This window comes from Neoarius graeffei, chromosome 15 (assembly GCF_027579695.1).
Source record: "Neoarius graeffei isolate fNeoGra1 chromosome 15, fNeoGra1.pri, whole genome shotgun sequence".
Classification (NCBI taxonomy): domain Eukaryota; kingdom Metazoa; phylum Chordata; class Actinopteri; order Siluriformes; family Ariidae; genus Neoarius; species Neoarius graeffei.
Window position 1 is genome coordinate 4,454,542 of NC_083583.1, and position 14,421 is coordinate 4,468,962.

Consider the following 14,421-nt stretch of genomic DNA (forward strand, 5'->3'; position numbering starts at 1 on the left):
TTTCTTTCTTTCTTTCTTTCTTTCTTTCTTTCTTTCTTTCTTATGAGAGTTAATATTGTAACTATGTATGGACACATGATGGATGCCATTTTGGACTGTTGCTGCTGCAGAAGTTAAAAAAAAAAATTCCAGTTTAAACAAAAATCGTTTTTTTTTCTTTCCTTCATTTGAGATTTTGTAAATATTTCGCAGAGACACTGATCATGATAAAGATTTCTGTTAAACTACAGTCAGTGATAAAGTGATCTGGAGACGATTTATCGCTTATATTTTTCTTAAATTCATTATATAAATAAAAGCAATTTTCTTCATTAAATTCTGCCTTAAACCGACTCTCTGTAAGAAGTGTCGATGCACCGATATAAAATCAAACAGAAAGCAGACGGAGAACCCTGCGGTGGGTGACCAGAACCACAGCAGAACCACAGGATGCGAAGGTGTGTGTACCTGGACTTGGACAGGATGCTCTTTATGCGTTCCACTTTGTGGTGTCGCGCCTCCATCTCCTGAGGACTGAGCGGCTCTTCGGGGTCCAGGTCCAAATATCGCTCGGGGATGAGAACCTTATCCGGCTTCGACAGCTACACGAGGGAGAGGGGTGAAAAACACCAACAACAAAATATAAAGTGTTAATTAAAATATTTATTTATGTCTGACTAAAACATGTTCTGCTTCTTAATTCATGGGAACACTTAAAATAATATTTAATTCTAAAGCTTGGACTGAAAATTAATTTAGAAATAGTCCTCTTATTAACATCATAAAATATTATTTGTTTTTAATCTATTAAAAGAGCTAAGGTGGGATTTTAAAAAAAAAGTGAAATTATATTTATTCATGACTGAAATTTTCTCCTTCAGAGTTCTAAAGAAACATTCCGTAAAATAGTTTTTATTTTAAAAATAAAAAATAAATAAAAAATACATTAGACTCGGTTTTAGATCAGGTTACACTAGCTTCGATTACAGTGGTGAACATAAGGCGACTCATTTTAGATTTTTCGGATCACGGATCCGCCGACGGCAGTTAAATACTACCGCTGAAAAAATAAAAAGTCTGCGTGTATTTTTATTTGAACCGCCGAAACGTACAAAAAGAAATGACAAAATTTGGGGCACACATTCTTGTAACAGCATTGTATCCCCAGTACGAGATCCTATTTGTCACAAGTAAAAAGGAAAAATCATAAATACAAACGACAACGTGTGTTGTATATATCCACTTCAGCCAAGTCAGAAAATGAAACTATTTAGCGACATTGCGTATTCACTTGAATGTTAGATTCAAATGTTGTAAATTCTGCAGGGTGATTTACGACCGCTTTACGACAGTATAAACCTCCTGCTGATCATGGCTGATGCTGACAGCGTGGCTTCCGAGCCATCGACTCAACTCTATGTAAGCATAACATGTAGTAAACAAAAATCTTTTCATTGTCTCACCGACCAAAACGTGGGTGGTTTCGTCTCTCAAGCGTTGAAGATAAACAATGAAAACATCAAAACGATCTTTGGTTCACAGGAAGAAGGTAGCGATTTAACCAGGGCCATGCTGAACACGCCTGCAGTAACGATAATTCGAGATTCTGGCTGCAGGTATCTGACTGTAGAATTAGAAGAGGAAGGTGTCGGAGAGAGTCCTGTCGAACCGAATATCATGAAGGTGTCAGCCCTCGATGTGCTAATGAGAGCTCAATGGTCATATGACCACACCTTCAGAGAAGTAAGTACTGGAATACTACACTGAGTGCAAAATTATTAGGCAAGTTGTATTTTTGAGGATTAGTTTTATTATTGAACAACAACTATGTTCTCAATCAACCAAAAAGACTCATAAATATCAAAGCTGAATATGTATGGAAGTTAGAGTGGGGCGTTTTTAGTTTTGGCCATTTTAGGAGAATATGTATGTGTTCAGGTAACTTTCACTGTGCGGAATTATTAGGCAACTTAATAAAAAACCAAATATGTAGCCATTTCACGTATTTATTTTCACCAGGTACACTGATATGACAACTCCAGATTTGCAAATAAACATATCTGACATTCAAACACAAAACAAAAACAAATCAGTGACCAATATAGCCACCCTTCTTCATGAGGACGCTCAAAAGCCTTCCATCCATAGATTGTCAAATTTCTTTATCTGTTCACGACCAACATTGTGTGCAGCAGCAACCACGGCCTCCCAGATGCTGTTCAGAGAGGTGTACTGTTTTCACTCTTTGTAGACCTCACGTTTTATAATGGACCACAGGTTCTCTATGGGGTTTAGGTCAGGTGAACAAGGGGGCCATGTCATTATTTTTTCACCTTTCAGACCTTTACTGGCTAGCCACGCAGTGGAGTATTTGGACGCATGAGATGGAGCATGAAAATCATGTTCTTCTTGAAAGATGCTGACTTTTTCCTATACCACTGCTTGAAGGTTTCTTCCAGGAACTGGCAGTAGGTCTGGGAGTTGAGTTTGAGTCCATCCTCAACTCGAAAAGGTCCAACAAGCTCGTCTTTGATGATACCAGCCCATAGCAGTACTCCACCTCCACCTTGCTGGCGTCTGAGTCGGAGTGGAGCTCTGTGCCCATTACTGATCCAGCCACAGGCCCATCCATCTGGCCCATCAAGAGTCACTCTCATCTCATCAGACCACAGCACCTTAGAAAAAAATCAGTCTTAAGATATTTCTTGGCCCAGTCTTGACGTTTTATCTTGTGTGCCTTACTCAGTGATGGTCGTTTTTCAGCCTTCCTTACCTTGGCCATGTCCCTCAGTATTGCACACCTTGTACTCTTTGACACTCCAGGAATGTTGCAACTCTGGAATATGGCAGAACTGGATGCTAATGGCTGCTTGTTAGCTTCACGCTTGATTTTCCGCAGATCATGTGCAGTTATTTTGCGCCTTTTTTTCCCCACACGCTTCTTTCGACCCTGTTGACTATTTGCAATGAAACGCTTGATTGTTCGGTGATCACGTTTCAACGTCTTCGCAATTTCAAGAGTGCTGCATCCGTCTGCAAGACATCTCACAATTTTAGACTTTTCAAAGTCTATCAGATCTCTTCTGACTCATTTTGCCAGAGGAAAAGAGGTTGCCTAATAATTATGCACACCTGATATAGGGTGTTGATGTCATTAGACCACACCCCCTCTCATTACACAGATGCACAGCACCTGATATACTTAATTGGTAGTAGGCTTTCAAGCCTAAACAGCTTGGAGTGGGACAACATGCATTAAAAGGATGTTGTGGTCAAAATACTCACTTGCCTAATAATTCTGCACTCAGTGTAGTCCAGTTTTATATTAGAACACACACACACAATATATATATAAACACACAAATGTGTTGTGTGCCTACTTAGGATTTGCACATTCTTAAGAACTGTCATTGGGAATGCCGGGCTATCACCAGGATTTCAAATTGATTAACCACATTACAGTAAATCAAAAGAAGAAATATATTTTTGGCTAATTTGTATTATATTTTTCAAGATTTTCTTTAAGTGGCTGATGGCTAGCGATAGCCTCATGAGCAGATGTATGGCACTTGTACAGGTAGAAACTGATGGTGTATAGAAAAATAGCTCTGATATATGTGGATCAATGATTCTGAGATTAGACAAGTACATGTATCTGTAGTACAAAAATATCTCTTGCTGTGTGATTTTAAGAAATGTTGAAACTGATTTTTTTTGAAGGTGTTCATTTAAAAAATATAAATATACTATTCATGATAAATATTGATATGTAGGAAAACTGAAATTGGACAATATGGTCAGGTAGGTTTATTTTTTCTTGTATTGGTGATGGTAGCATTTCTATTTTGTGCTGGTAGCATGCAAGCTTGCCTGTACATAGAATGAACTGATGATTTTGATTTTTTTAATTTCCATATAGAAGTATGTGAACACATTTTATTCAAACAAATACATCTGATAGAATGATAGAGCCATATATATATATATATATATATATATATATATATATATATATATATATATATATATATATAAAAATATATAAAATCTCCTTCTCACCCCCGCCGGGGGGGGGGGGGGGGGGGGTATCCATGTCATCCTCAAGCTCGGGTCCTCTACCAGAGGCCTGGGAGTTTGAGGGTTCTGCGCAGTATCTTCGATGTTCCTAGGACTGCGCTCTTCTGGACTGAGGCTTCAGATGTTGTTCCTGGGATTTGCTGGAGCCACTCTCCCAGTTTGGGGGTTACTGCCCCAAGTGCCCCCACTACCACAGGGACCACGCAACCCTTGACCTTCCACATCCGTTCCAGCTGCTCTTTCAACCCTTGATACTTCTCAAGTTTCTCATGTTCCTTCTTCCTGATGTTGGCGTCAGCTGGGATCGCCACATCTATCACCACCACCCTCTTCTGCTCTTTGTCCACCACCACTATGTCCGGTTGGTTAGCCAGGATCTGTTTGTCAGTCTGGAAGCTGAAGTCCCACAGAATCTTGGCCCTGTTGTTCTCAGCCACCTTCTGTGGTATGGCCCATTGGGACTTGGGTACTTCTATTCCATACTGGTTGCAGATGTTCCTGTATACTATCCCAGCCACTTGGTTGTGCCTCTCCATGTACGCTGATCCAGCTAGCATCTTACACCCTGCTACTATGTTCTGGACTGTTTCAGGGGCTTCTTTGCACAGTCTGCATCTTGGGTCTGATCTACTCTGGTAGATCCTGGCCTCTATGGCTCTTGTGCTTATGGCCTGTTCTTGTGCTGCCATGATTAGTGCCTCTGTGCTGTCTGTCAGTCCTGCATTATATATATATATATATATATATATATATATATATATATATATATATATATATATATATTAAAAAAAAGGGAGTCTCTTGAATTTAAAATTATTTTATCATCTTAATCCGACATTGAAATTTTGCCATGCGAAAAAAAAGAAAAAATAGACAAGGACACTTATTTTTATTTCAACCGACATTATCAGAAATATGTTGAAAAAATCCGTGAACCTAAAAATAAAAAATGGGTGGCCTAATTTGTTCGGCAGAAAGGTACATTTTGTTAATTTGCTAACACTGATTGGCTATATTTAATAATGTTAGCTTGTTTTATTTGCTAATCCCAGCTAGCTAGATGTAAACATTACAAACTTACAAAAAAAAAATCCAAGATGGCGGCACGTACACACGCAGTGGCTCCTCTCCATCCCGACAGAACGGTGTTTTCGTGTTTTTTGTGTTTTAAAACAGCGTGTATATCTGTTCATCTTTGTCGCGTCCATCAGTCTTAAGGTGCACATACTCCCGTGAGTTTCTGCTCGACATCCGCGGAACTATATTCACGGACATAAATCCAGCGGATGCGGAAGTGCTATGCGACCACGGTTTGCTCTGGAGGCGTGCTCAACCACTGACCCCCACTCCTGCATCCAGCCCACAGTGGAGGTGCCACAGGCGGAACATGCGGAAGCAGAAGAGGGGCAAGCGCGGAGGTGTCCGGGCTAGGCTAGCGGCTAGCCCTCACTGGCCGGCTAGCCCTACCATCACTCTGGCCAACGTACGCTCGCTGGACTACAAGCTGGATTATGTCCGCCTGTTCCGCTCATCTTCTAAGTCTGTGAGTGAGTGTTGTGTCCTCGTGTTTGTGGAAACATGGCTTAACAACAGCGTCCTGGACTGTGCCATTCAGCTAGCCCGGCTAACATGCTACCGGTCAGACAGAGCACTAGTCGAGGGGGGAAGACTCGCGGCGGAGGACTCTGTTTACATCAGTGATGCCTGGTGCCGTGATGCTGTTGTGGTCTGCAAACACTGCTCACCACTGGTGGAGTTTATAATTATTAAGTGCCGGCCATTCTACCTGCCAAGGGAATTTACAGCCATATTGCTGGTAGCATTATACATCCCTCCTGACTCCAATAACAACAGGAGTGAAGCACTGAATGAACTCTATCAGCACATCAGTGAGCAGCAGACAGCCCACCCAGATGCTTTCCTCATCCTGGCTGGGGATTTCAACCAAGCAAATCCCAAGAGCGTGTTTCCAAAACTCTATGGACATATCAACTTTCCCACACGTGGAAACAATACTCTGGATAATGTTTACACCATGCATAAAGACGCTTACAAAGCCCTACCCCTCCCCCACCTTGGGGCCTCAGATCACTCCACTGTTATGCTAATGCCAGCATACAGGCCGCTGGTTAAAGTCACCAAACCAGCTACAAAGCAGGTATGTGTGTGGCCAGAGGGGTCCTCAGAGGCACTCCAGGACTGTTTTTCCACCACTGACTGGAGCATGTTCAGACAGGTGGCCACCTACAACACTACAGATCTCCAGGAGTACGCGGAGACCGTCACTGCCTACATGAGGAAGTGTATGGACGATGTTACAGTCACCAGAACCATCTCCATTCGGGCAAATCAGAAGCCATGGCTGACAGGGGAAGTCCACAGGCTCCTGAGGGCTCGGAATGCCACCTTCAGAGCTGGGGACGAGGTGGGCCTGAGGACAGCTAGGGCCAACCTGTCATGAGGCATCAGGGTGGCCAAGAGACAGTAATCCAGGAACATTGCTGACTACTTCAACGACAGCAGAGACTCCAGGAACCTGTGGCGGGGGATTCGGACCATCACAGACTACAAGCCCTCGCCGCAGACCTGTGATAACTCCACCTCTCTGCCGAATCAGTTGAACAACTTCTTCGCTCGCTTTGAGGCAGACAACAGCACTACAGCACAGAAGACCCCTCCACCTCCTGGCGACCAGGTGTTGACGCTGTCCCCAGACAGCGTGAGGAGAGCTCTCAGGATGACAAATGCACGGAAAGCCCCGGGTCCTGATAACATTCCTGGTCGTGCCCTGAGAGACTGTGCCGAGGAGCTCACAGATGTCTTTACAGACATCTTCAACATCTCATTGAGCCAGGCTGTTGTCCCCACATGCCTCAAAGCCACCACCATCATCCCAGTCCCAAAGAAGCCATCTCCCTTCTGCTTCAATGACTACCGCCCGGTCGCACTCACTCCCATCCTCATGAAGTGCTTCGAGTGGCTAGTCATGCGGCATATCAAGTCTGCCCTCCCCCCCACCCTGGACCCTTTCCAGTTTGCATATCAGTCCAACCGTTCGACCGATGACACCATCTCCACTGCCCTCCACTCAGTCCTCACCCACCTGAAGACAAAAGACTCGTACGTCAGAATGCTGTTCATAGACTTTGGCTCAGCATTCAACACAATCATTCCTCAGCAACTCATTCATAAACTGGACCAGCTGGGACTCAACACCTCCCTGTGCAACTGGCTGCTGGACTTCCTGACAGGGAGACCACAGGCTGTACGGGTCGGCAGCAACTCCTCCAGCACCATCACATTGAACACGGAGGGCCCCCCCAAGGATGTGTGCTGAGCCCCCTCCTCTTCACTCTGCTGACCCACGACTGCACACCAACATCCAGCTCCAACCTCTTCATTAAGTTTGCGGACGACACGACTGTGGTGGGTCTCATCAATAATGGTGATGAGACAATCTACAGGAGTGAGGAGAGCCGCTTGGCCATGTGGTCCAAGGACAACAATCTCCGCCTGAACATGGAGAAGACAAAGGAGATCGTCGTGGACTTCATGAGGGCGCACACACCCAGCATGCTCCACTAACTATCAATGGTGCTGCAGTGGAGAGGGTGAGCAGCACCATGTTTCTGGGTGTGCACATCTCTGAAGACCTGTCCTGGAGCAACAACACCGCATCACTGGCCAAAAAAGCCCAACAGCATCTGTACTTCCTCCGCAAACTGAGGAGAGTAAGAGCCCCGGTCCCCATCATGCACACATTCTACAGAGGCACCATCGAGAACATCCTGACCAGCTGCATCACCATGTGGTACAGCGCCTGCACCGTGTCCTGCTGCAAGACTCTGCAGCGCATCGTGAGAGCAGCTGAGAGGATCATTGGTGTCTCTCTCCCTTCTCTTATGGATATCTATAACTCCCGCCTCACCCGCAAAGCCATCAGGATTGCAGGTGACCCCACCCACCCATCTCACAGCCTCTTCAGCCTGCTGCCATCGGGGAGGAGACTGCGGAGTCTCCAGGCCAAAACCAGCAGGCTCAAGAACAGTTTCTTTCACCAGTCCATCACAGTCCATCATCAGTTTCATCAGCTGTCCTTTATCCATTCCTGTTTCTTTCTCGACTCTTTTCCCCCCAACACACGCACACACACACTCAACATTCATTCGCACACTGAACTCAGGGACCGCACATTTCACTTTACCTCGCTCATTTGCACTATTCCGCACTACCTCACATCAGTTATTAGTTTGTTTATACTGCTTATTTCATGTTTACCTGCTATACTTGAAGTGCCCTTGACTGTTTATGTCCTTTTGCTCCAATTTATATGTATGTATACATATAAATTTTATATATATATTATATATGGGCGGCACGGTGGTGTAGTGGTTAGCGCTGTCGCCTCACAGCAAGAAGGTCCAGGTTCGAGCCCCATGGCCGGCGAGGGCCTTTCTGTGCGGAGTTTGCATGTTCTCCCCGTGTCCGCGTGGGTTTCCTCCGGGTGCTCCGGTTTCCCCCACAGTCCAAAGACATGCAGGTTAGGTTAACTGGTGACTCTAAATTGAGCGTAGGTGTGAATGTGAGTGTGAATGGTTGTCTGTGTCTATGTGTCAGCCCTGTGATGACCTGGCGACTTGTCCAGGGTGTACCCCGCCTTTCGCCCGTAGTCAGCTGGGATAGGCTCCAGCTTGCCTGCGACCCTGTAGAAGGATAAAGCGGCTACAGATAATGAGATGAGATGAGACATACACACACACACACACACACACACACACACACACAGGATAAAGCAGCTAGAGATAATCAGATGAGATGAGACATACACACACACACACACACACAGGATAAAGCGGCTAGAGATAATGAGATGAGATATGAGTGTTTAGTCTATGTCTATTTCTTATCTAGAGTGTTTATACTGTTTATATTGTTTATTTCAATTATTCTATTTTTATTTATTGCATTGCCTGTTTGCACCGTGGGTCAGAGAGGACTGATATTTCATCTGTGCTGTATGTCGAGCATGTATAGCATATTTGACAATAAAGTTGATTTGACTTACAAAGATTGAATGATGTTTGCAGGTAAAAATGGCGGACTTGCTATTAATTAATTAATTAATTAATTAATTAATTAATTAAACAAACAAAACAAATTTTTACAGATGTAATAAAAGACAGTTTAATGAAAACATGGCATCAGTTAAAATTGTTAACTTAATATCTGAGTACATTAAAACTTGGCAAATTTTTGTACCCACTTGAGTCCATTTTTTTTTTCCTTCTGCTTTTAAAGAAAGAGTTGGGCACTATGGCAGAGGGGGTGTGGTCAAGCATCAGCAGTAGATGGAGAGGAGGTGGGTTCAACCAGCAGATAACGCATGATGAATCTCAGCAATCTCTGATTAGACTATTTCCTGTCAAGGAGTCCTCATTTATCTCAGAACTCATCCATGACCTCGCCAACATCCACCAGATGCAACATCAGACCCTTGCCATGCTGCACATGGAGCAGGAACAATGGTTCCAGACGCTTCTCCATGCCCATGAGGAGGATTGGCAGGTGATCCAGTGCCTGTTCCAGCTGGCAGGTACTCTAACAGCAGCCACCAACAGCCATTATGGGTCCAAAGCACATCATGCTCACCAAGATGGGTCTGTGGGATAATTCAGAAGCATTCATGGAGCTCTTTGAGCATGCTGCAGACATGTGACAATGGCCAACTTCATGGTGGGCTGTCCATCTATTTCTGCTATTGTTGAGAGAAGCCTAGCTTGCAGCCTAACAGCTCCCTGTAGCCAACCTGCTGGAGTACCTAGACTTCAAGCAGGATATTTTGCAATGGGATGGCTGCTCCTCAGAAATGGCATCTTCAGTGCTTCCACACACTGATCTTCAGTGAGCTTGGTCTACCCATTTGCCTTTGCCGAGCAGCTCCGGGAAACCTGTTGACCATCACTTCTGGCAGAGGAAAGCAACGCCAATGGCATCATTGGCCTAGTGGTACTGGAGCAATTCACCACCCAACTACCAGAGGGGACAGCAGAAGGGAGTAGTTCCACTGCCTGGAATCACTGGAGCAGAAGACAATCCATCTGGCCGAGGACCATTTGAAGATGTTCCCTGGGATAGGTGGCCACCCTGTCCCTTCTTTCACTCTCTCTCATGTTCATGCTTCCCCTTCTTCTCTCCACACTTCCCCTCTCCCTGCACCATGTAAACAGGGGCCAATTCCCCCAAAACCAGTTCCATGAAGCCAGGTTCCTCCCAATTTTCCCTCACCACCTTCTCCTTCCCCTCTGATGTCTCCACCAAGTCCATTTCTCTCTACACCGGTGGAACCATCCACAACCCACCAGGTCACCTGACACAGAAAGCCAGGCAGTTCCAGGGTCAGGCCGATGCACCACAGGCCTCCCCCAATCAAGCAGGAATGTACCATGTGTCAGTGAATATACAAGGGAGTACACATCAGGCCTCAGTGAACTCAGTGTACCGGACCACCATCCATCAAAGCCTGATTCAATGCAGGACATTGGGAAATGCACAGTTAGTGAAGGTGAGGTGTGTGCACAGGAATATTCATGAGTAGCTGCTGGTGCCTACTGAATTCAAGGGAAAAAAGCATAGCATGGAGGTGGTGGTTAGGCCTCACCCATCCACTAATTCTTGGGACAAATTGGGCAGGGTTTCAGGGATTAGTAAAGAAAATGCTTGCGGATGGGTCCTGTAAATGTGAGGCATGGATGGAATCTAGTGCAGCACTGGGTGGGGAGGCAGTCCCAGGGCCATCTATGTCAACTCTGCATCAGGGGGGCCATAGAGGGTGGGGAAGGTGGTGAGGGCTCCACCCCTACACACTTTTGCAAGGATTCCCCTTGGGGATTTCCCTCTGGAGCAGTTGCGTGATGAGACCCTAAGGCATGCCTTTGACCAAGTCAGGGTAATTGATGGTCAGCAAATCCAGCCTGATGTTGTGCTAGCTTATCTGAATTTTTCAATTATTAAAAATGGGTTATATTCAGAGGTGGAAAAACTGGATTGACAAAGTAAAAGTCCTGCTTAGGTTTTCCTTCTGCCTGTGCTCTCAACACAGGTGATTTCACCAATTAGCTCATCAACCTGGCTTAGGGGATGTGGTAATTAGGATCAGCTGGTTCATTGAATTGGCTGGAGCAAAAATGTGGCAGGGTTTTTACTTTCTGCACCCGGGTTTTTCCACCTCTGGTTATATTGAGCGATGCATGGCATTCAAACCAGTGGCGGCTGGTAGTCTTTCAAACAGGGGAGGCTGGTCGGTTACGATATTTCCAGATTTTAAAAGAAAAAACATCAATTTTGCCCATACTCTTGCCTCTGATCTGGCTGACTGTTGGCAGCGTCACAAACTGTGAAATAACAGGTTCTTTTGGCCCATTAGCCTACTGTCCAATATACATGATGGTGGTGTTGGGGGGGAGGGGTATATTTTAACATTTTATATTTTAAAATTGTGGCATGTTGTTTAAAAATTGATCATTATTGAAAGCAGCTCTTTGTCAGGAACCTCAGCAGTAGAGCTGGGTGCCACACATTTCATTCAATGACACTTTCCCTATATTTTACTTATTTTGACTGAGAAATGTTTTATTGACAATTTTGATAACCCTTCACTTTTAATCCAGGTCTGTAGTGTGAAATGTTCTCGGCTGTGTTTTTGTTTAAAAATGTTTTCCAAATTGTAGCTGTGTTTAACCCACTGACGCCTGAAACGCCTGCAAAAAAACGTCTGCAAATGCCTAAGCCAGCTTTTAGAAAAGGTCCCCATCTGCCTGAGGGTTTTCTGAAATAAAAATAATTAATTGAAAACGCCTATGAAAAATTCAATATCTCAGCCTCTGAAGCACATAAAGACATGAAATAAGTTGCATTTAAAAGATAAAATTCTCTGCTTTTATTGGATCATGCTCATTCAGCATTAACACATTTGTTAACACATAGATGAGTCTTGAAAATAATGACAAATCAACAATGCTGCGTTATGCAGCAACCGGCATTTGGGGCAATGTTGCGTTATGCAACAACCGGCGCTAGGGGCAATGTTGCGTGACACAGCATCCGGCGTCAATGGGTTAATTCATATCCAGAAAAATATATATTCCAATATAATATACTCAGCATAAACATTTTAAATAGATTCTATATTTTTGGTCCATCCATGACATATTACTAAAGTAGCCTATTTACTGTTGTTGATGTGGGTCACTTGCTGTTAGCCAATTCACTTTCTCGTACCAGGAGAGCTGAAAGGAACGAGTATTATTCCCTACCTTTTTCACCAAGTCAATTTGAGGCGTTGGTCTACCCTGCTCTTTAATTTTAATTTTTTCCTCGAAAGGAAGACTGGCAAATGGCTTCGCCAAAATTAAATCAACAATGCTTGGCATCCGTGCGCAGCTTTCTTGCTAGCTGACTAGCCCCCTCAAGTTCAAGTTCAGTCACTCAAATAAATGAAATTTCTGGAACTATATAGCAAACTTGACAACACTATATTTACACTTTATTTACAATGAAAATATATACAAACTAAAAAAGCTGGTAGAAACCGTATGTAATGAATGAAATCGAAATGTAAACTGATCTCTTACAATACACCACAGCACTTGCGAATCCGCATGGGACTGAACTGAGATTCACCGCTGCCTGTCTATATTTGAAACGAGCTGTCAATCAAAGAAAATATCCGGCCGCTTTCACCAATCACCAGTCTCCTCGCGGAAACTGCCATGTCCCTCCCATGTGAGGCTCGGAGTCCGTAGGCGAGCATTTTCGCAGTATTTGTCCAATAACCGTCTTGCATTTTGAGATTGAAAAGCGCAGAGCTCCCAAATGCCATTGAAGTCCACTGAGGCTGGGAGTCCGTGAGACTCCGTGGGCGGGCATTTTCGCAGTATTTGTCCAATAACCGTCTTGCATTTTGAGATTGAAAAGCGCAGAGCTCCCAAATGTCATTGAAGTGCACTGAGGCTGGGCTGCATCGCGCTGTCACGAGGGGGAAAAACTCACGCACACATTAAAGTTATAACGGAATGATTTCGCACTGTAGTTGGGTTGAGCACATATATTTCTATGATTCTGGATCTGAAATAGCAATGTTATAAGGTCGGCTATAACATAAGTCTAGCGCAATTCATCCTACACGATGTTCGTCATTTTTAGAGGCGGCTGAGCCTCCCTCGTTGTCTTAGAGCAATCGCCCGTGATTCAAACTAAGGATGAGACGACTCAGCTGTTGGTTCAGATGAGCCATAGGGAACTTCTTTTCCATGCAGCTCATCATAATCACATGGCTGGGCATCGGGGGCAGGATAAAATACTAAACTGACTCATGGCCCATTTCTATTGGCCAGGCATTTGCAGCAATGCTTGCAGGTCTTGTGAATGTCAGCTGGTGAATCCACCAGCCATGCCACCCTCTTCCATTACTCGAGGTCCTCTTTGAAAGAGTTGGTACGGACCTCTTTGGGCCATTAGACCGGCCTACACGAGCGCATCACTTTGTTAGTTTCAGTGGTCGAGCGTCAGCAGTTGACGGACAGGAGGCGGGTCGAACCAGGAGGTAATGTGTGATGATTCACACCTGTTTCTAATTACTGGCATTTAATTTATGTGTGTCTTTTGTGTGATTGCAGAGAGAAGCAGGTAACCAGAGAGAGAGAAAGATGAACAAATACAGGGCCATGTGTGCAAGTTGAGAACTTTGTAAAACTTCATGTTCATGAAGCTCTGCCTTAAGGATCTACAGTGGCCCATAGAGTTGAGTATTTATAAAATGATGGACAGGAAGTGCATCCAAGCACAAACAAGCATTCCAGACTGGAAGCCAGTTTTCCAGATGGGTTTTGCTGAAGCCAAGACAACGCATTGTTGTTTTTTTATTATTATTTATGATTTATTTATGATTATTAGGGTGATCCACATTTTTTAAGCATGTTAATCATTTACACCACAGTGCTGTTGAATCCTGGACTCTGATTGGTCAGAAGGTGTTGATGCAGCTCTGACAGTAGCGCAGATGCAAAATAGAGTCTAACACGATATTGTTGCCATAGTTATTTGCTATAGTTGTTGCCATAGATTATTTGTACAATTATGGGGGGGGGGGAACAAACAAACAAAACAAAACAAAAAAACAACTATTGCACCTTTAAAGTATTATTTTTCAATTAAAAAAGGAATTTATGGACATACACAACATAAAAATATTTCGTTTCTTATCAAAAAAGTTATTTCATCACTTGTACTAAATTTAATTTAAATGCAGTTAACGCAATTAAACCGTGTATGGTATAACAGTATATCAGGTCATGTTACTGCATCACA

The 14,421-nt window shown here is 44.0% G+C and overlaps 1 protein-coding gene across 9 annotated transcripts in view; it reads right to left on the bottom strand.

Annotated features, from left to right (window-relative positions):
- plekha7b (pleckstrin homology domain containing, family A member 7b) overlaps positions 1-14,421 on the bottom strand; it is a 248,422-nt gene that overhangs the window by 10,814 nt on the left and 223,187 nt on the right. For all 9 annotated transcript variants that reach the window (XM_060940787.1, XM_060940779.1, XM_060940780.1 and 6 more), the window contains one exon: positions 448-581. In XM_060940787.1, coding sequence (XP_060796770.1) covers positions 448-581 — 134 coding nt within the window. The remainder of the gene's footprint in view (positions 1-447; positions 582-14,421) is intronic.